We start from the raw sequence: 22725 nt of genomic DNA on the forward strand, positions 1-22725 counted from the left end.
ACCCCTGATCCCTGTGTGTAGGAGACCCGGGCTCTGGTGGCCTACCCTCCACCCCCCACCCCTAACTCCTGAGGTCAGAAATAACCCTCTGCAACCTTGCCTCCTCACTTTGATGCCTATGTCCCCTCCCCCCAGCCCCACATGAATTACAGGTTAGGAGAAGCAGTTGAGCTCATGGAGACCTGGGAGAGTGAACCCAGACCTGCCCCCCCTCTGACCTCTGGCACCCGGTACACTTACCCCTCCTTGGATACTTCTCGGCTCTATTTCCCTAGGCTCATGGGGTACCTCCCCACGAACCAGACTGGCTTCCTCAACTTGGGTGGGGGCGGGGTTGTACCCCTTAGGATGGGTTCCTCCTTCCGCTCTGGCTGGTGCTCCAGTGTCCTGCACCTGCCCATCTCACCTGCTCCCGGCCAGTCTTCCTGCACCCGTGGGCATAGTCATCTGCTCTGAGCCCCAGAGTTTCACTGTTTAAGCTGAATTTTAAAGCATCAGTGGTTCTCTAGGCAGAAAGGAAGGAAGCAGAAGCCCTGGCAGAGGGAACGGCTGGGCAAAGGCTCAGCAGTGGAAAGCAACATGGCTTGTTTAGGAAACTGTGTGCAACGTGGCAAGGCTAGGACAAGGGGCTAGGGCAAGACAGAAAGAGGGGATATGTGGAGATGAGACTGGGAGAGTCAGCAGGAGCCAGACCCACCTGGGTCCGCCATCCAAGGCAGCTCTGGAGGGCCAAAGTGACAGCAATTCTATAGGGGGGTGCAGGCGAGAGAAAGACCCCTCACCCTCCAGCTGGTGAACATGTGGGAAGCAACCCAGGCCAGCACCTGGCCCCTGTCCTTGATGTCCTGTCTCCCACCATGCCTGGGGCTAGCCCTGCTGTTCTGTAGAGTGTGGAGCCCCCCTGAGATGTCCCCACCCTGGGTGTGGCATATGGAACCCTGGGCTGGTGGAGGCCTGGGTTCTAGTCCCTGACCTACTCCCACCTTGCTAGGAGGTGACCTTGAGGTGGTGGTTTAACCTCTCCAAGCCTCAGTTTGCCCTTCTGGGAATTGGGGATTCTAGCCACTGCCTTATCTCCTGCTCCAGTTCCGGTGAGAGTCCCAGGAGAGAACCGATAAAGAGGGCTTTTGAAAAGTACAAAGAACTGCACTCACGACAGCGAGATTAGTATTGTTACCTTGATAAGGGAGGAGGAGGAGGCGCACTGACAGTTGCCAAGGAACCCAGGCGCTGTCAGCAGCGGCTTCCGGCCTGGCCCATCCCACGCAGCCCCCATCCCCCACGCCCTTACCTCATCCTTTCCTTGGAGACATGGGTGCTCCCAGAGGGCAGGAGCTGAGGCCAGCTGGCTGGTGGCCACCTACCCACGGGGGCTGAAGGTGACCCCAGAATGTGCCTGGCCCAGACCCCAGGTTGGCTCCCGCTCCCCATGTGACCTTGGCCAAGTCAGCTTCTCTCTGGCTGCCACCTTTTCATGTCAAAGGAGGCAGCGGGCAGGCATCCAGGCCACACAGGGCACGATTAGAGCTGGACCTGAGAAGGAGCTGTGGGGTAGCTGCAGGAGCCAGGGCTGTGATGGGGAGGCAGCTAGGGGCAGGAGGCTAGGCCATGGGACAGAAGGTCTGAGTTGTGGGCAGCTGTGGTGCATGTAATGGAGAGAGCCCTGGGCTGGAATTCAAACCTCAGTGCTGCCCTTTCCCTGGAGTGCTTCCTTGGGCTTGTCATTTAACCTCTCTGAGCCTCAGATTTCTCATCTCATACAAAAAAAGGTTGGTAATATCCAACTTCATAAAGCTGGCCAAGGTGATCAAATGAGACGATGCCTTTGTAATCTGTAAAGTGCTGTTCAGATAATGATTACAGTCTTGGCAGGCAGGGGGTAAAGGGGACAGTTCCCTGTGCATGCTCCGGGCACCTTTTGACTGCTGCATCTGTAGTAAGAATGCAAAGTATTTTATGCAGTCTGGTGGTAGCATCCAGAAGGCTTTCAGAGAGGGCAGAGACTTGGGGTTGCCTAATGGATGGAATGGTGGAGCCTAGGTTGAGATAGGAGAGAGAGGTGAGGGACAGAGGTTCAGGTGCATGGAGAGGAAGGAAAATGATCAAGTTGAGGGAGGTCTGAAGTGGCAGAGGAGTGGGGAGGATTAGGGAGGGGTGCGCTAGAAAAATGGGGAAGAGATGGGTGAGAGGTGGGGAAGAATGAGACCCTGGGAGGAGGAGGAGGAGGAGGAAGACACAGGGGTGGAGAGGGAGGCGAGAGGCTGAATGCATTCATTTCTTCAAAAGCACAAGCATTGGGCGGGCCACGGTGGCTCAGCAGGCAAGAATGCTTGCCTGCCATGCCAGAGGACCCAGGTTCGATTCCCGGTGCCTGCCCATGTTAAAAAAAAAAAAAAAAAGGAAAAAAAGCACTAGCATTAAGGGCACAACATCTAAATCCAGATGGTTGGGATTTCAAATCCTGTCTTTCACTTACTGTCTGTGTGACCTTGGACAAGTTGCTTAACCTTTCTGTGTCTTAGTTCCCTCATCTGAAAAAATGAAGATTAAGAGTCGATACAAGGAAAGCAGTTAGTGCAGAGCCTGCACATAGTAAGTGTAAGTGATACCAGCATTGGCAGAGGTGGCTGTTGTTTCGCGATTGCCACGTCTCCTCCAGGCAGGACTGTGTTCCTGGGGGGTGGGCGGGACAGCTCTCTATGGCTAGGTCCATTCTGTTGGCCTCCCTTATTATGAAGTTAAGATCTTGGGCTCTGGAGTCAGCAAACCTGAGTTCAAATACCTGCTCTGCCTCATTACCTGTGTGTGACCTTTGGCAAGTTAACACACCTTTCAGAGCCTCAGTTTCCTCATCTGTAAAATGGGCAGTTTATGAGCACATACCTCAATGTGAGGATTAAATCAGATGGCTCAAGGCACAGGATAAGCCACGGCTTTTGTTGTTACTGACATTCCATACTTTGAGGCGATAGGTGGACAGAGCAGATCAGACCTGGAACTCTGCAATGGCTTCTTTTCAGCAGAGTTGCCTGGGGGGAGGAGGCTAGGCATTGTCTGGAAGGGGCAGGACTCTGGTCAATGTCTCTGGTCTGTTAGCTGAGGTCAGGATCCCAGGTAGAAGCCAGGCCCCCTACTCCCAGCCCAGTTGGGGTTTTTGCCTCAAGGGACCTCTCTAGACCTGAGCCGCCATCAGCAGCCCTGAGTGAGATTGGCACCTGGACACAGGGAAACTGAGGCTGAGAGAGTTCTAGAAGGGACACCTGTTAGGGAGCTGCTGCCCAGGTGATCTGCAGTGGCTACTGTTCCAGCCTGAGGAGGTGGGAGGTGGCAGGCTGGAGAGCACCACCCAGATAGCTCAGTCATGTCCAAAAGCCTCCATTCGGTAGCCACACCAATAGGGCAGACCCTGCCACCAAGGGCACCCCAGTGTCACCTGGGCTTTAACCCCAGGACTTCCTGGCTCCTTGGCAGCCCCTACTCTCCATCCCACTGGCACAGTGCCTGCTAGGTCAAGGGCATAAGCTTTACACTCCAGCTCTGTCACCCACTTATTAGGGGAAGTGTTTTCACCTCTCTGGGTCTCAGCTTCTCCACCTGTAAAAATGGACATAACTAATACCCATCTCCCAGCACTATAGTGAGGTGTATGGAGGAGGTTTGTCACAGTTCCAGGTAGGTCTCAACAAAGAGTCTCCATGGAAGCCTTAATGGAATTTTCCTGGACTATTCCTATGGGCTTCTAGTCCCCCATCTTCCATATCAATGCTTCTTGCAATCTGCGGGAACCTGGGGTTAAGCCATGCCTTTATTCACAAACCTTCAACAACTCACCACTGCCAGGCTTCCTCCCTCCTCCCTCCCTTTCTTCCATCCATCCGTCATACAACAAACACTTAATGAGACTCTACTTGGGGAGCCAGAGTTTACCACAAGTGAATGGATAGCAAGGTATTTGCTGCGTGACTGCCTACTAGCTGCCCAGTCTCTGTGGTGGAATTTTTTTTCCCCCTATTATTTATTTTTATTCTGTATGTTCTACTCGCTTGTTGACAAGGTAGATAAAAGGAGCATCAGACGCAAGGTTTTCACAATCACACAGTCACACTGTGAAAGCTATATCATTATTCAATCATCCTCAGGAAACATGGCTACTGGAACACAGCTCTACATTTTCAGGCAGTTCCCTCCAGCCTCTCCATTACATCTTGAATAATAAGATGATATCTACTTAATGCACAAGAATAACCTCCAGGATAACCTCTCGACTCGGTTTGGAATCTCTCAGCCATTGACACTTTGTCTCATTTCAATCTTCCCCCTTTTGATCAAGAAGGTTTTCTCAATCCCTTGATTCTAAGTCTCAGCTCATTCTAGAGTTTTTCTCAATCCCTTGATGCTGAGTCTCAGCTCACTCTAGGATCTCTGTCCCACGTTGTCAGGAAGGTCCACACCCCTGGGAGTCATGTCCCATGTAGACAGGGGGAGGGTAGTGAGATTGCTTGTTGTGTTGGCTGGAGAGAGAGGCCACATCTGAGCAACAAAAGAGGCTCTCTTGGGGGTGACTCTTAGGCCTAAATTTTAAGTAGACTTGACCTATCCTTTTTGGGATTAAGTTTCATATGAACAAACCCCAAGACTGGGGGCTCAGCCTATAGCTTTGGTTGTCCACACTGCTTGTGAGAATATCAAGAATTCAACTTGGAGAAGTTGAATTTCTCCCCGTTCTCACCATTCCCCAAAGGGGGCTTTGCAAATACTTTTCTCTGTGGTGGAATTTTTTGGAAACCGAGGCCAAGAGGGGCTATGCTACTGACTCAGGGTCACACAGCTGGTAATCACTTGGGAATTTCTTCCCTATACAGATACCACAGGCTTGAAATGCCATTGCCACCACACCCATCCTTCTGGATTTAGCTCTGCCCAGTACAGACCCCCCTTTTAAGATGCCATGAAATGTGGGAGGCTCCTGGGCCCTACAGCACATGGATTGGTCCCTCTGGGCCATGTCCCCTACCAGAGTATATGGGCCAAGGGCACTCAGCAGAGGGGTCAGAGCTTCCTCGGGGTCTCCTGCCTGGGCCGGGTCTCCACCAGCCCTTCCCCTCCCCAGGGTGTGGCACTACCAGCTCCACCCGACTCAAGCCTGCTGTGGGCCTCTGAGAATCATCTTGCGAGTGACTCACAGTCGCAGGACCAGCTGCACTCACCGGGACCCGACGAGGGTGCCGCCGCGTCAGGCCGGCCCTAGGCGGCGGGCGGAAGTGGGGCCTGCTCACCCGGCCCCGGGCTTCCTGGGTCCCCAGGAACCACGGGGCACTTCCTCTCCCTGACCCTAGACGTAACCTCCTCAGCAGGCTTTCTAGGGCGGCGGGCGCTGACTTCACCCTCGCCAGACCTGCTTCCCTTCCTCAGGGCGGGGCATGGGTGTGGGCACGGTCCGGGCTGGGAGTCAGCTGGGCCTCGCTCGCATGCTGGCTCTGCCACTGGGCAGCCACGTGACCCGTGTGCATCTGAGCGGGCGTGCCAGTGTGGTGAGAGCCTGTGCCCTCAGGCCTAGCAGGAGGCCTTGGCACATAGTAGGTGCCCAATGAGTGTCATTATTGTTACTGTTGATAATAGCGACAGTGCAGTGGCCTCTTAGCCCCAAGCCTGCTGCCTCCCTGCAAGTGCAGGAGTGGGCCGTGGAGGCCAGATATCCAGCTCAGTCCGGAGGTCAGGGCTCAGCCCTCTGCAGCAATCTCACTGCAGCCTGCCTCAGTCTACTCCTCTTCAGAATGGACATCCATTTGGCTCGAGTGTGCATTAGGGAGCCCCAGGGGAGAGCTTGGAGAGAGAACCCCCCATTTGATTCTTTGGGAAGGGAGGGCTTGTTTGGCAGCCTTGCTTGGAAAGCCCCTCCCTTTCCTCCTTCTGGGGAACCTAGGACCCCCTCCTCCATGAACCGTGTCCCCCCTCCTTCCCCCCAGCTCTGAGAGTGACTCGTTTCCCTAAAGTCCTCAAATCTCCTGGCTTGGCGCTCTCCCTGACCCCAGTATCCTTTTCTCTTCCAGGAGGAGTGATGGGCAGAACCAGCGCTTCCCTCAGGCACTAGATCTGCCTCGAGTGGACTTTGCTCCCTCATACACTGCTTCACTCAACACTAAGGTGAGTGTCCCCTTCCCTTTACCCCTAATCTAGGATCTCCTACCCCCACCCCAGGAATGGAAGATACGTTGGAGTCTGTAGTGGGCAGCAGTGGAATGTTCAGGCAGAGGCTGCCTGGAGTTCAACTCCCCAAAAGGATACCTGTCCTGACCCCGGGTGGGCCTGGTACAGTCTCCCAGGTGGAATCAGGGCCTGTAGAACTACTTATGGCAGGGAGGGAGGCCGAGGCCTAATCTGAACACAACAGCTCTTTGAGTAAACCGGCTGGCTAGCTTTTCTTCATTGTTTTCATTATCAACATCACCGTCCATTTCCTCCCCTGAATATCGGGTTTATATAATGATAGTAGACACTTCATAGGGCCCTTGTGAAGATTAAATGAAAAAGTGCCCCTGGCATGGGGTCAGAGCCCTATAAATGAGGCTATTGTGGTTATCATCAGAATCACATGTACAGCCAGTACCTGCTTTGTGCCAAACTTTGTGCTGGACGCTGAGGAGCAGAAATCAATCAGACACTGTCCCTGGCCTCAGGGCGCTACAGTCCAGTTAAGAGACAAATACCTAAACAACTTCTATGGCGGGTCCAGCACCAGCAGTAACTGCTAGCTTTTATGGAGCATTTCCAATGTGCCGCTTAACACTTTACATGCACTATCTCATTTCATCTTCAAACTATTAAGTACTCTGTGGTAGTTATTATTGTTCATCCCACTTTGCTGATGAGAAAACTGAGGTTCAGAGGGGTTAATTTCCATGCCCAAAGTCAGGCAGGTAGGGTGTGATGGTGTGATTGTGTGTCTGGCATTGCTGCCTCTCCACTGTGGCGGGTAGAAAGCCCTTACCTTTAAAGTATGCTTTACAGTTTCTAAAGTGTATCCACAGACATTACATCTCTTAGTCCTTCCTTTAAACTCTGGGTGGCAGGCACGCTATAGATGAGGATCCAGATGGTCAGAGAAGTGACTTGGTGTTCCTAAAGTCACACAGCCAGGGTATAGCAGAGGCAGGATCTCTTGGGCTCCTTCCCTAGCACTCTGGCCTGGAGCAAAGGCCAGGCATCTCTCCTTGGCTAAGCATGTGGGGAACCACCATCTCCAAGAGGGTCCCAAATGGAGGTCCCTCTTCTGCTCTCCTTGCTTGGGCAAAAGCCCAAGACTGGGCCATGTGGATCCTTGGGACTTGGCAGGAATGGAGAGAATCAATGGCAGTCTCTTGCTTGAGCGGCTGGGTTCACAAGCGAGGCTTCCAGTCCCTTCCCCCTGAACATCGTGGAGGAGGCCTGGGATTTTGCCAAGGGCCACGTGCCTTTAGGCTACCCCTCCCTGGGTCTCAGGTGTCCCTTCAGGAAAATGAGGGTTGGAGCAGCCCCTCTCCTGGGTTCTACCGTCTTAGACAGCCTGGAACTGGCTGTCTCAAACCAGTGCTGAGCCACTTCACCTCGGGTTCCCTGGCTTCTGCCCAGTCTGGCGTAGAAGCCTCCTTTGTGCCAGCACAGCCCAGACAGCAGGCGCCAACCCACCCCATCCCAACAGCCCACCCCCATCCCAGAATCAAGACACAGCCTGCGGTTAATCTTCCTTTGACCGAGGAGGAAACTGGGGCCCAGAGAGATTGAATGGCTTGTCTGGGATCTCCCAGCCAGGCCAGTGGTGGGCTGGGGCCTGTGGTGTATCTCCACCTCCCTTCCCTACCACCCCCAACTCTGTGTACATTTATAATGTAGATGGAACCAGGCTGAGAGGCAGGTGACTCAGCTACCAATTCCCTGTGCCGATGGGCAAATCCCTGCCCTTGTGTGGGCCTCAGTTTCCTCATCTGTAAAATAGGGGTGATCCTTCCTTCTCTACCCACCTCACCAGCTTGCAATTGGGTGATGACTGTGAAAATACTTTGGAAAGCAGAATTTAGGAAGTTAAACTGTTATTAGCATCATTAAATTCCCAGGGCTGAACAAAGCACCCAGAAGAGACATTCCCTTCTCCCTGGGAAGCCTCATGCATGCACACACTGAGCTACCCTGGTGTTTCTCTACTCAAGGAGTCAGAAATCTGCAGTCATTTATGTATACACCCAGCCAGCCCTCACCTGTGCACATGGACACTTTCATAGACACAAGACACACAGACATTTCAGAGAGCTGCACGTGTATACACATATGTATATACAGACACACGCATATAAATACACAAATACCCACATCCAGGCTTTCCCGTACACAGGGACATGAGATGTCCATGCACACACAGGCTTCTCCACAATCTCAGGGCCGCACACACACACACATATACTGTGTGCACACATGGACACCCCTCTCCTTTCCTCAGAGATATGGCACAGAGACATCTGTGGCAGAGCGAGCAGGTCTCACCTCCCCCAGGAGCAGTGTGGGAATGGATGTTTCTCTGCCTGCATTTCAACGGGTGCTCGGAAGCGCTCAAGCCTGGAAGTGGCTGCGTAAATCAATATTTACTGCTGTTAATTATTAAAACCAAAGCTACACCGTGTCTGGAACGTACATCTCCAGAGTTCCTGCCAGCTCCCTGGGCTCAAACCTGACCCAGGGCTAGGTCTGGGGGGGGAAGGGAGGCACAGTGCCTTACTTCCAGAAGGTCTTGGCCCTGGGGGTGGAGGGTGCTGGGGAGCTGCTGGCAGCTCCTTTGGGAAGGTGGTGAAAGGTTTGGCACTGAGCTGCTGGGTGGCCTTATCCCTGCAGGGTTCAAAGCAACAGGTGTTGACTTAGTCACAGCTCAGGAAGCACTAGCTCCTTTCCTAGCATTTGTCTGGGGGAGGGGATGGCAAGGCCTTGTCCCCTGTACCGTGGCTATTCTAGGCCAGAGATATAATGCAGGGTCAACTGGAAGGGACTACAAAGGCCTTGCATTTTACAGATGGGGAAACTGAGGCCCAGCGTGAGGTCAGGGACTCACTCAAGGTCACTCATCAAGTTGTAGCAAGGCTAACACTAGAGCCCACATGTCCTGACGTCAGCTTTTATTAAAATGCAGTTTTATTTAGATATATTCAAACACCATACAATCTATCTGAAGTATACAATCAGTGGCTCACAATGTCATCACACAGTTGTGCATTCATCACCATGATCAATTTTAGAACATTTTTATTACTCCAGAAAAAGAAGTACTCCAAACCAAAGAAAACCCAAAACATCCCATACCCCGTCCCCCCCATTCTTTTTTTTTTAACAGTTTTATTCACACATCATACAATCCATCCTAAGTGTACAGTCAATGGTTCTTGGTATAATCACATACTTATGCATTCAGCATCACTGTCAATATGAAATTATTCTCATTTCTTCCCAAAATAAATCCCATACCCCTTATATCTCCCTATTATTGACATTTAGCTTTGGTATAGTGCCTTTGTTATAATTAATGAAAGACTATTACAATGTCACTGTTAACTATAGACCTTGATTTGCATTAATTGTATTTTTCCCATATACCACCCTGTGAGTAACACCTTGTAATATTGACGTACATTTGCTCTAGTTCATGTAAGAATTCTCTTATATTTGTACAATTAACCATTATCATTGTCCACTCTATGTCTCATTAAGTTATACAGTCCCAGGTTATCCTCTAGTTTTCCTTCTAGTAACACGCATGACCCTAGCCTTCCTCTTTCAACCATACGCACACTCAGCTTCCTTAACTACGCCTACAGCCACCATCACAAAGTATTGTGCTATCCATTTCTGAACATTTACAATCAACCATATTGAAGATGGTGTTCTCCTTAAGCATCAATTCCCCAATCTCCACTCCCTTTCTAATTTCTAATAACCTATAATCTTGAATTTAACCTTCAGAGTTTGCTCACTATAATTAGTTCATATTAATGAGACCATATAACATTTCTCCTTTTGTTTTTGACTTATTTCACTCAGCATAATGTTCTCAAGATTCACTCATGTTGTTGTGTGCATCACCACTTCATTCCTTCCTGCAGCTGCACAATAGCCCATCATCCGACATCAGCTTTTTTTTCCAATCACATGGTCACACTGCAAAAGCTACATAGTTATGCAATCATCTTCAAGAATCAAGGCCACTGGAATACAGCTCAACAGTTTCAGGTACTTCCCTCCAGCCGCTCAAATACACCACAAACCAAAAAAGAGATATCCATGCAATGCATAAAAATTACCTCCAGGATAACCTCTCAGTTCTGCTCCAAATCTCTCAGTCACTGAAACTCAACTTTGTCTCATTTCTCTCTCTCCCCCCTTGGTCTGAAAGGCCCTCCCAATCCGAATATACCGGTTCCGCCTTATCCCAGGAGTCCTGCCCCACGTTGCCAGGGAGATTCACACTCCTGGAAGTCATGTCCCATGCAGGGGGACACGAGCTGGCCTAGATAGAGAGGCCACATCTGAGCAACCCAAGAGGGTCTCTGGATATAACTCCCAGGCATAATTATAAGTACGTGTAGCTTCTTCTTTGCAGGAGTAAGTTTCATAGGGGCAAACCCAAGAACTGCTTACTTCTTGAGAGCTATTATGCTTAATGTTGAGGATACAAGATTAAAAAAAAATACTGTCACAAATTAAAGTAATGAGGTACTGCTGCATGACATCAGGTTTTGAACTCCTTCCTCCCTACCTTGGGGCCTTGGCAGCCCCCTCCCCAGGCCATTTTCTGCAGGGCTGGGGACACCTGTCACCTCCCATTGGACATGGGGGAGGGCAGCCTCTGTCAGGCTCTGGGGACATTAGGGGCCTGCTGAAGAGGAGGAAGGGGCCAAAGAGCAGCTTCAGGACTTTTTTTTGGACTCCTGGCTCTACCTTTTTCTAGCTGTGTCCCGAGTTTGGGAAAGACAGTAGGCCTCTTAGAATCAGTTTTCTCTTCTGTAAAACGGAGGTGATCCTCGTACCTCCTGGGGTTTCCGGAGAGGAACATGCAAAGGTCCCTGCATTAAGCTCTGTGCCTCCAAGATAACTCCCTGCTCTTCCTTCCCGGCTTCCCAACTCGTCCCAAGAACCCCAGCCTCGAGGCCCTTAAAGGGAAGGGGTACCTAGGACCTGGAGGATAGAGAATACGACCGGGGGGTGGGGGAGAGACACGGAGCCTCGGAGAAACCCGAGGGTCCTAGGGACCCGACGCGCCGAAAGCTTCCAGCGCCTGAGGAAATGCGCGCAGGCGCAGTGCCCGGGGAACCGCGGGCTGGGGGCGGGATGCACGGGGGGCGGGGCTTGTCTGTCCCCGCCCCGGCCCCCGCGCAGCCTGTACCTGGCGCCCCGCCCCTCCGGGCCCATAGCTGGGCGAGCCCAGCGCCCGCAGCGCCGCCGCCGGGAGCCGGGAGCCGGGAGGTCGGAGCTCGGCGCTGCGGGGCCCGGGCCCTGGCGCGCGCGAGCCGGAGCCGGCCGGGCCAGGTGAAGCGCCGCCGGGGCGGGGGCCGGGCCGGGCTCGGGATGGCGCAGCCGCGGCCCCCCGCGGCCCCCGGCCGTCCGCGGAGGGGCTCGCTGCCCGCTGGGGCCAGCTGGCAGGTGAGGGCCGGGAAGGGGGCGGCCTGGTCCAGGGGTCTCGGGGGCCGTGTCTCCACCACTTTCTCAGAGCCCCGCAGGCTGTGCGACCCAGGGCGGGTGTGCGGGGCTGGTCGGATCACTGTGGGTGTGTTAGCTTCTGGGCTGACACACGGCCACCGTGGCCACAGAGCACACCCCTTCCCTTGGCGTCCCGTGCCTCAGTGCTCCTTCTATAGCTGCCGGAACACCGTGCCTCTGGGCTACAGTAACAAACTGCGTGTGTGCGTGTGTGTATGTGTGTGACACTGCTCCGTGGACCACTTTACCCCTTTGCCCTTTGAGAGGGTTACCGTGTAACTCTGATGGGGCTTGGCATGGTGGCGGTGTCCCCTTCCCGGCCACATCGTTCACAACCTTTGCCATGTGTCAGGGCGTCTACTGTGCCTGGTTAGGCTGTAACAGTGGGTGTTACTTGTTGCTGTGTGTACACTCTGGGTGGAAGGACCATGTGTCACTGTTTACGTGACTGTGACTCCCGGTGCAACAAGGCGTGTAACGTTGTACCTGGCTGTGTTCATTCAACCGAAGTGGGATGCCTTGGGGGGTGTTAACAGGCCCCCCATCACTGTCTGGCTAGGGCTGTGCAGGGCTGTCTTTGCCTGAGGCTGATATTGGTGTAGCAGTGTGTGGGGTTGACAGCATTTGCCTGCCTGGATATCAGGTGTGTGCCTGTGGTTTCTGCTGTAATTGCCTGTGGTCTTGTCTCTTCCCTTAGAGGTGTGGGGTGTGGCCATAGGTGGTCAGAGATCAGAGTCTTCTCTGGATCCTTGTTATGGATTTTACAGGGTGTGTTTCTTCTCCGTGGATAGACTTCAGAGTGTGACCTTTAACAGGGTTCTGTGTGTGTGTGTGCACACGCGTGTGTGATGGCTGGTGTGTGCCCCCTTGTGTGTGTAGACCTGGGTCCCTACACACACAAGGTGATTCACCATACCTGCAGCTATTGGATCCTTTTACCTTTTCTCAAAACTCTTGTTTAATGTTGCCGGCTCAGGTCTGTCTTACAGGGTGTGACACTGGTGGTGAAGGGGGAACTTGTCTATGTGAGTGGGGATCTGTCTCTAAATTTCCACTCATGCACCTGCCTATATCTGCGAGTCCATGTAATTGTGTCTCATGGTTTGCAGACCTAAGTGGTTTCGTGGTGTTAACGTAGTTTTAGGTGTGCTTATTGGTATGCAGACTTGCACAGGTGTGAGTTTGCATTTGTGTATGTACATGGACCCGTGTGTATATGAGTGTAGCTTTTAAGGCTTACTGTGCATACCTGTGTGTGTATTGTTGCATATCTTAGGACACAGATATGTGTATTTGTGTGTTAGCATAGCTCTGAGTATAAGTATCGGTATGCATGATCCCATGGGTTTGTGTGTTGCTTTCTTAGTACACAACTTGTATGCATGTGGCAGAGGCCTGGTGTTTAAATATTGGTGTGCAGGCTTCTGTATGTGAGAGAGCAGGAGAGATAATAAGTGTGTGTTTCCTCATGCACAATCCCATAGCACAAATGTGTGAGCTCTACCAGTGTCCCCACTGGGCAACAGGAGCCTCCAGCCCAGGCCTTGGAGGGGCTGGGGGAGGGGCAGCACTCTGGAGACTCTGGGGGCTTCCCAGGCCCAGCCCGCAGCCTCACCAGCCGGCAAGGATGCCGCCTTCCAGGAAGGCTTGTAGGGAGTTGGCGTTGGAGACGCAGATGCTGCCAAGCGCAGCTGGCAGATGCTGGATTAACCCTGCATGTGCCTGGCTTGCCTCTGGACAGGCTCCTGGGTGCGGGAGAGAGTGTGTGTGAGCCCACATGCAGGTGTTCTTGCCAGTAGGGTATCTCAGCATCCTCTTCCGGAATGAACCCCAGTCCACGCTGCTTGGCAGGGAGGGTAAGGGTCAGGGGAGCATTGTCTGAAGAGTGGCAGACAATGGTATCAAGAGTCCTCTGTCTGGGGACAGGGCAGGACCCAGCTCTTTATCAGAGCCAGGTGCCCAGGTCTGGCCAGTGCCTTATGGTCTGGATTCACTGAAACCTCATCCCCTTTCAGGGGACCAAAGGAATCCTGCAAAAAGACTGGTGGAGCCCCCAGGTCTCCAGAGTGCTGCCCCTGGCTGGGCTCACCTCTGGGGCTGGGACCTGGGGCTGGCTTCCCAGCTCTTGTAAGGGGTCCATGAACCCACCCTGGGGCTGACAATCTTGCAATGGCATAGGGGAGATTTGTCTCTCCCCAAGGGTCATGTCCCCTCTGTCTGAGGTCACTGCCTCCTCCCTAGGGGAAAGGGATGGAGCACGGTGGGTTGCTGGGGAGGGTCCTGGGCTCTGGGCTAACTTCGCTTGGCAGTTGTTTTATCTGCAGATCAACTGCACAATGACAGTGGTTGATCAGGGTCCGGGGAGATTGGAGGGCTGGGGTGGTTAGAGACTCCCCAGGGGAGCTAAGAAGTGTCAAAGAGCCTCCCTGGGAATGACCTTGTTCTCCCCTCATCTCTGTTGCAGAACACAGATCTGTTTGAGATGATTGAAAAGATGCAGGTGAGACTGGCTCTGTAGCCTGTACAGGGGGGACCAGAGGCGACCTGGCTGGGAGAGGGGTTGCCTTGTGGTATCTCCAGCCCTACATCTCTGAGGAGTGGCCAGAAGCATCATCAGACCATGCTGGGAGGAGATGGTGGCAGCATGGTATCCAGAGTCCTCTGTCTGGGGACAGGGCAGGGCCCAGCTCTCTATCAGAGCCAGATGCCCAGGCCTGGCCGGTGCCTGCCAATCTCCCATCCCTGTGTAGGTCCCCAGCAAGGGTGGGGTCGGTTCCCCCACTATACGTATACCATGGCCCTGGAGGATTGAGAGTATCAACTCTTGAACTTGTTCACCTGCCCAGCTCCCACTCCTTCCCCACAAGAGGCCCCACTTGCAGGACCCCATGCAGAATGGAGGAGGGGCAGGTAACAGGGCACCCTGTTAGCCAGAGGCTGTGCTGCTGCTGGAGTACAGTCACTGCCCCCCTGCCTGACTCCTGCCCATTCTCCATTCCAGGAGGGGAACGGTGGGGTTGGGGGTTGGTAAAGAGCAGGGGGTGGGGGTGACTTGAGCAAACCTCAGGACCTTTCCCTGATGTCAGCTCCCCCTCCTAATGCCCTGCTGCTTTCCTGTGCTTCCTGTTTCTTTGCCTCTCTGTCTTTCCATCTCTTCCAACTTCTCTCTCTCTCCCTCTCCTGGCATATCTGTGGAGATGCAGTCCCCCCACCCTCACTTATACACAGACATGCCCCTGCCCCCACTCCCAGCGGCATGTGCATTCCCGCACAGAGCCCCCAACCCCCTCCCTGCTGCAGCCTCCACCAGTCCAGGTCACTGCTAGGGCAGGAAGGCCTGGGTAGCCCAGCAGGCCAGAGTCCTGCCCTGCCCTGGGGAGCACCCACGCTTCCACGGGGCAACTCTGAGGCCTTTCCCCTTCCCCATAGGGGAGGCCCGAGCCCCCAGTGGGAAGCAGCGCCTGGCAACAGGCCCGGGAGGTGTGACAGGCTGTGCTGACTTCTCTTTGCAGGGAAGTCGGATGGATGAACAGCGATGCTCCTTCCCACCACCCCTCAAAGTAGGTCTGAGCCACAGCCCACCCTGCTCTCCACAGGCCAGGCACTGTTCCATCTGCTTCCTGAGCAGAGCCTTCCACCGGGCTTGGAGACCTGGAGGGGGCATGGGGAGGGGATGCAGACTCCCTACCTGGTGGGGTGGGGAGGGTTGGGTGGGCTAGCCCAGGAGAATTCACCTTGTCACTGCTGGGTGCCAGGTTCTGGGGCCATGGAAGATCTGAGACACACAGGGTAACCCCCCCCCTTGCAGTTGGGCTGGGCCTTCATTCCAACTCCTCCCCACCCATCTTTGCTGTAAACTCACCCCGCCTTTCCAGGCATCCCATCACAAAGTGGTAGCCCCCTCCCCTGAAAGCACCCTGCCACCAAATACCTTCCCTCTGACCAGTTATGATCAGCAGATGCAGAAAGAGTCACACCCAGAACCGTGGAGACCTTCGAGCTCCTGCTTCATGTACTGCCAGGGTGGGGGGCAGGGGGCTGGCTGTCCCTCAGACCCCTGTGAGGAACCTAGGGATGGAGGAAATGAGGGGAAGCGCTTGTTTTTTATTTAGAATTTTCTTGGGGGGAGCTGCACAGCCCCTCCAGACACATGGTTGCTGTCCAGTAACCCTGGAAAGCTGGTGGCTGGCCCCGGGGTCTGCAGGGGTCCGAGGCAAAGGAGGGTTCATGGGCATAAGCACAGTGGGGACCACACCCCCCCCCCCCCCCGCCCGACAACATCAGCATTGCCTGGGAGATGGTTGGAAAGGCGAAATCTCGGGCCCCACCTCCGGAAGGCAGTAAGCCTCCTCTTCCCTAGGCAGAAAGAGACCCAGAAGATGCCAGGACTCAGTGCCCTAAGCCTGCCTCAGCCCCTGCCTTGTGGGGTCACCAAAGGCTAGCCGATGCCCCATCAGTAAGCTGGAAAGATGAAGACATGCCCCCCACATCCACACAGCCAGCCCAGGTGGCCACTGTATGGACGGAGTCATTCAAGGGAGACCGGACGATCTAAAGGGTGAGGCCCCCGCTTGTGTTTTGCAGACGGAGGAGGACTACATTCCCTACCCGAGCGTCCACGAGGTAACAGGCTGGACCCCCATCCTCTCCCTGAGCCCTCACGCAGGGAGTCTGGACCCTGGGGTCCTCTTCCCACTCAGGAGCCTGGCCTTGCCGTAGGGACTGGTGGGGACCCAGCTTACAGGCCCACGACTTCAGAGCTCAGCTGAACCTGCCTCAGCTGAGGTCATGCGCCCAGCTCTGTCCTTCCAGACTGGGACGTGGCATGGTGCTGTCTGGGTCTGTGCCTGCAGTGGGAGGAATGGGGCAGGGGCAGGTACCCTGCAGGGGCTGGGTGCAAGCCCTGGGTCCTCAGAGTTCCTGTTTTCCCCTGGGACCCCTTAGCCATGGCGGCAGTGGCTCCAGGTCTGCTTGGGGGTGGCCTGGGGCCCAGAGTAGACTGCAGTGTAGGGTGGTGCTCAGCCAGGTTCCCCTTCAGGTCCTGGGACGAGAGGGGCCCTTCCCCCTCATCCTGCTACCCCAGTTTGGGGGCTACTGGATTGAAGGCACCAACCACGAAATCACCAGCAATCCAGAGACTGAGCAGCTCCAGTCACCCACAACCAAGGTGAAGCTCGAATGCAACCCCACGGCTCGCATCTACAGGAAGCATTTTCTTGGCAAGGTGGGTTATTGGCTGGTGTTGGGAGGCTGAGCTAGGGAGGGAGTGAGCCACGGCCCAGTTTCAGGAACCATGCATGGTAGGTTCGTTCATCCGTTCATCCATTGATTCAGCATTTATTGCAAAAGGTAGTATTATAGCATAGCGTTTAATAGCAGGGACTCTGCCAGGGTTTGAATCCTGGCTCTGCCATTTCCTACCTGGGGCATCAGAAAATCTCCTACCCTCTCTGTGTCTTAGTTTCTTCCCCTGTAAAAATAGAGATGTTAATGGTACCCAATTCATGAGGTTGTTGTGAGGCTGTGAGAAGCTGGTAAGGCATTATAGAATGGTCTGGCATAAAGTGTGTGCTCAATCAATGTTAGCTAATAATGAGTGCCAGCTGTGTGCCTGGCTCTGTTCTAGGCACCAGGTGTACAGCTGCAAACAAGAGAGACCCCAGCCTTACCCTTGGGCAGCTGAGGCTGGGGGCTAGGAAGATAAAGGGAAGTCGTGGCTTGGCCTGGGTTTACAACCCCTGTCCCACCACCAGCCCCAGTGAAGGAACCATAAAGCCATCAGGGTGTCGCCCCTGGGTGTTCCAGGCAAGAGTGACTGGGCCAGCTTATGGCATAGGGTGGTAGGGCCAGAGGGAGGGCACCTTCTGGGAGCTTGTCTATTCCAGGCTCCTTCCCAGGCACTGTCTCTATGTCAGTGCACCGTCAGTGTGAGGAAGTGTAGCTTGAGCTGCAGAATATCAGGACCTGGGTGCAAACCTTGGCTCTTCTGTTTCTTGATAGTCTAAACTTGGACAAGTTATTTAACCTCCCTGAGTCTGTTTCCTAAACTGTGAAAATGGAGATAATAAAAGTTCATGTCAAATACATAGAACCACGCTTGGCACACTGTACTCACCCAATAAATGTTAGCCATTATCATTAAATCTGCGTAATTACCCTGTGAGGTCAGATTATTTTCCTGTGTTTACAGACAAGGAAACTGAGGCTCAGAGAGGTACAGCAACTGGGCCCAGGTTGCACAGTTACTGAGCTAGGATTTGGACCCAGGCCTGACAGCTGACCTTCCATTAAGATGTGCTATGCGGAGGGGTGAGGGTGGGGGTCGTGCTCCTAGCCCTCTGTGTGTGTGTGTGTGTGTGTGTGTGTGTGTGTTGAGGGAAAGGGGCCCCTCCTTGCAGGATTAGGAAGCTGGGTACTCTCGGTCTGGGCCCAAAACATTGGTCTGATCCTTGGAGCATTGGTGCAAACGGGGGCATCCAGTGTGACTGTGACTAAACCAGCAGGCCCAGGTTCAGGAGCCACTGCCTGTGACAAACTGAGAGCGGGATGAGATCTCAACTCCGGTCTGAGTCCTGTGAGTGGAGAGAGACACTTGCATCCAAGGCACCCAGAGGCTCTCAGCTGGGTCCAAGAGGGGCTGGGGTCCAGGGGACTGTCCAGGCCTGGCACATAGCTGGCACTCAGAAAACTTAGCTGAGGGAGTGCTGAGTGATAGAATGGAGGAGGTGGCCTTGAGCACAGAAGGATTTGAAAAGGTACAGATTGGGGTTCATCACTCCCATTTTCAGGGCAGGGCCTGGTCTGGGATCCCCAGCATCTAGCACAAGGTAGAAGCATGTGTGTTTTGTGGATTTGGATTGGTTTGGGTGATCAGGGAGGACTTCATGGAAGTGGTGTAATAAGGGGAGGAGATCCCAGGGAGCCCTGCATACTAGTGGGGAGATAGGGCCATTTCCTGACTCCAGGTGGAATGCAGCCGGAAGAAGTCAGGTGCTGGAGCACAGGGCCGTTTAAAGAGTAAAGAGAACAGAGTGACTGGGCATTGACTTCCTCCTGAGCCCACCCTCCCATCTTGACCCTTGGTATCTTCTGGCCTAGAGAGTGGGGTAGGTTTAGGGGAAACTCCCACCCCTAGTCATTGCTGCGGTGAGGTTTTAGGTGCATCTTTCCTTGCCAAGTACCTGCCACTCCTCATCTATGGATGGCACCAAGCATCTGGGGATTTCCACTGCTGTGCACAGGCAAGGCTGGGGGCTCTCTAGCTCCACTTCCACTTGGAATGCCTCTAAACTGTAGATTTTTGGGGTACATCCCTGGCCCTAGCCTCTTTCTCTCCTGCCCTGTGAGCACAAAGGTTCGTGTTTGAACAGGACTCCCAGGATGATTCCTGGAGAGGGTGTGGCTTGGGAGCCGGCTCCACTCCTAAGGCTGGCGCTTGGCAGCAGGAGCCCAGGGCCAGGCTGGGGTGGTGTCTCCCGGCTGGCATGGCCCTTGGCTTTGGGGCTTCCCTACCAGGAGGGGCCAGCCCCTGGGCTTCTCTCTGGGGGTGCCATTCCCGCCCCAGCCACCCTTTATGCCCTCTGGGGTATTTCTTCCTAACCCTGCAGCCTCTTCTCTGGTTGAGGCAGGAGGGTGGGAACCTGCCTGGTCAGCTGCTCTGTATATTTATTAGATGTTTCACTTCCTGTTTCTCACAGGCCCTGGCTTCAGGGGCCACAGAGATACCAGTTCAGCAGTCAGCATATCTTTATTGAGCACCTGCTGGTGCCCAGTCCTGAGAAGGGTGGGGCTGGGAGGACAGGTATAAAGGTACAAACGTGGCCCCTGGCTTTGATGAGGACCCCGAGAGCCAAGGTTGCTGCAAACATCCATTGAGCACCTGCTCTGGCCAAGCATTTTATCTCTTCCAGACCCTGCCACCATCCCCTGAGGTAGATGGCCTCAACCCCATTTTATAGACCAGGAAAGTGAAGTGGGCGGTGCCACAGTGGCTCAGCGGTAGAATTCTTACCTGCCATGCCAGAGACTCAGGTTGATTCCCAGAGCCTGCCTGTGCCCCCCCCCCCAAAAAAAATAATAATGAAATGGCCTTTTCAGTCTACCCAGGTGGCAAGTGAAAGGGCTGGGATTTGGATGCAGGTCTATCTGATGCAGAGTCTGTGTTTTTAGCTGTGATGCCTGCTGTTTGATGGACTCCCATCTGGGCTTTCTTGATGGGGTTTACCAGAAGCCCCAAGCTCAGCCTCACTCTCTCCCCTTGGCCCCCCTCCCCCCCACACCCCATCCAGGAGCATTTCAATTACTACTCACTGGACGCCGCCCTTGGCCACCTTGTCTTCTCACTCAAGTATGATGTCATTGGAGACCAAGAGCACCTGCGGCTGCTGCTCAGGTGAGGGTGGAGGAGACCCTGAGACAGCAGGGAGGTCCCAGGTCTTATAATCTGAGAGCCCATTTCATTTAACCTGCTCACCCAGTTGAAATCAAGAGAGGCACGGATTTGCCTCAGGTCACGCTGCCTAGCCCTGTCGTTACCTCTGGTCCTCCTTGTGGTCTGCCCCCCTCGTCTTTGTGTGGGGAAACCCCCATCTTCCTTCCCACTGCCCAGACCTCACTATATAGCTTCCTCCTCCCAGGACCAAGTGCCGGACATACCATGACGTCATCCCCATCTCCTGCCTCACTGAGTTCCCCAACGTCGTCCAGATGGCAAAGGTGAGGCCTCTGCTCCCCCAAGCTTCTCACTGTCAGGACCCCCACATCCTGAGCCCCCCTCAGGCACCCAGGAAGGCACGTGGCTGGGCTTCAGCTTTGCCTTAGCACACCATCATCCCCTCCCAGCCCTCGCCCCGCATCAGCACTCGTCTTCAGTCCTGCCTCTCACGGCTTCTCACTCCGCCTGCATGCTGCCATGTGTTCTCCTGGGCTCCCGTCCCTGTCTGCCTGCTTTTCTTTTTTTTTTTTTTTTTTTAATTCTTTTTAAATTTAATTAACAAAGGAAAGAAAAAGCAACAATTTCCAAAGCACAATTTAACAAGTAGCTACAGAATAGATCTCAGAGTTTGTCATGGGCTACCATTGCACCATCTCAGATTTTTCCTTCTAGCTGTTCCAGATCACTGGAGGTTAGAAGGAATATTAGGGGAGTGATTCAGCAGTCATACTTATTTACTAAATCCTGTTTTCTCTGTTATACCTCTTCCTTCTCCTCTTATACTTCTAATCTATGGGGATCTTGAGGCAAAATCATTCTGACTTTTTCATGTTGAAAAGGGGTGTCCACACTAAAAGATAGGAGGAGGTAATCCATTGATAATCTTGGAGAAGCTAGTTACTCTGGGGTTCAGGATTTATCTGACCTAGGACCCCTCCTGGAATTACAGATTCCAAGAAAACAAACTTTGTGCATGAAATCTTTATAGAGTCTCAGTTCAAACCCTAGATGTTTGTTTTGTTTTTTTTTTTGTATATACATTTTGCTTTATTAAAATTATGGCACTTGATAGCAGAAATAATTACATAGCTTCACATCCAGAAGCAGTACAAGCCCTAGATGTTCTTAAAAGTCAACAGCAGTGATGTTGGTTGGATTTAGCAAACCATGTTAATTAGCACTGTCTAACCGAAACTTGTATGAGAGCAACCTCAGAATAGCCTCTTGACTCCATCTGATCTCTCTTGGTCACTGATGCCTTATTTTATTACACTTCTTTTCTCCCTTTTGGTCCAGAAGGCGTTGATCCCACAGTGCCAGGGCCAAACTCATCCCCGGAAGTCATGCCCCACATTGTCAGGGAGATTTGCACCACTGACTAGCATGTCCCACGTAGGGGGGAGTGTAATGATTTTCCTTGCAGAGTTACCTCTGCCTGCTTTTGGTACTTTTTAGAGCATCCCTAGTTCTCTGTACCCCACTCTAAGCAACAGTCAGCCCCTTAGTCCTGCTTTTGTTTCCATCGTGGCCCCTCGATCTTCCTCTCTGCGGCTGTCCTCCCCAGACCTTGGCTGATGGGCCCAGAAGTCCCACTCCTCCAGCCCTGCTCCACGCCTCAGACCCCTCCCTTATCTCTTCCTGCAGCTGGTGTGTGAGGATGTGAACGTGGATCGGTTCTACCCTGTGCTGTACCCCAAGGTATGGCTGGATCTGGGCCCCACGCACCGAGGCTGGGTGGGCAGTAGGGGGCTGAGCGCCCGCAGTAGGCAGAGTGGATTTTCCTGAATTCTCTCATATCATCCTCACAATAACCATGTCAAGCCCACAGTTTGCAGAAGAGGAACCAGAAGCCCAGAAAGGTTCTGTGCCTTATCTAAGGATGCACAGCAGCCAAGGAGGGCATTTGAACCTAGGCTTATCTGTCTGTTGGTTGTGGTGTCAGGCCTTATGTACATCAGTGACTGCCAGTGCTGCTTGGGACTCCTCCCAATTGCCCCCTCTGAGCCATAGGACTTCAGGACTTCCCTTCTCCACTGACCTTGCCCTTTGACCCCAGAGAGTACCTAGAAGAGAGACTAACACAGGAACCCCCATAAGCACTGCCTACACACAGCACCTATATTTCTTCTGGCTCTGGCGCTGGGTTCAAGGTGCTATAGCAGTGTAGGACAGGGCCAGGAGAACTTCATGGAAGAGACAGGCTCTGAAGACAATTCCTTGTGGTTCTGAGGAATTCTAGAGCAGAGATGGGATCCTTGGGGGGTGGTATGGTCCGGGAGGGTCCCCTAAAAAAGATCCTCAGAAATCAGGTCCCGCCTTATGGCTTCAGAAGAGGAAACTGAGACTTGAGGAAGAGAGGCGCTTACTCAGAGCCCCTCAGCAAGCTGGTGGGGCTTGTCTTGTTCTCAAAGGATGAGGTGCGTTTACAGAGTTGGGCATCACAGAGGGAAGTGGAGGTGGGCCTGGCCAGGGCAGGAGGGGGGTTCATGGCAAAACTCAAGAGATTGAGCCTAACTTAAGCTTTGGAATCCTGTAGACTTGGATTGAAGTCTCAGCTCTGCCACTTGCAAACTTGAGGC

The 22725-nt window shown here is 53.5% G+C and overlaps 1 protein-coding gene across 5 annotated transcripts in view; it reads left to right on the forward strand.

Annotated features, from left to right (window-relative positions):
• Positions 1–22725, forward strand: part of RAP1GAP (RAP1 GTPase activating protein) — a 51567-nt gene that overhangs the window by 14811 nt on the left and 14031 nt on the right. For 4 of the 5 annotated variants that reach the window (XR_013171214.1, XR_013171215.1, XM_077150940.1 and 1 more), the window contains exons 3-10: positions 6051–6144; positions 14177–14212; positions 15225–15272; positions 16297–16335; positions 16751–16936; positions 20001–20104; positions 20349–20427; positions 21791–21844. Coding sequence is in view for 2 of the 5 variants with exons in the window: in XM_077150940.1 (XP_077007055.1) it covers positions 6051–6144; positions 14177–14212; positions 15225–15272; positions 16297–16335; positions 16751–16936; positions 20001–20104; positions 20349–20427; positions 21791–21844 (640 nt within the window). In the remaining 3 variants the exon portion in view is untranslated. Of the gene's footprint in view, positions 1–6050; positions 6145–11575; positions 11656–14176; positions 14213–15224; positions 15273–16296; positions 16336–16750; positions 16937–20000; positions 20105–20348; positions 20428–21790; positions 21845–22725 lie in introns of those variants that run through there. The other variant, XR_013171216.1, reaches the window with a different exon arrangement.

This window comes from Tamandua tetradactyla, chromosome 2 (assembly GCF_023851605.1).
Source record: "Tamandua tetradactyla isolate mTamTet1 chromosome 2, mTamTet1.pri, whole genome shotgun sequence".
NCBI lineage: Eukaryota > Metazoa > Chordata > Mammalia > Pilosa > Myrmecophagidae > Tamandua > Tamandua tetradactyla.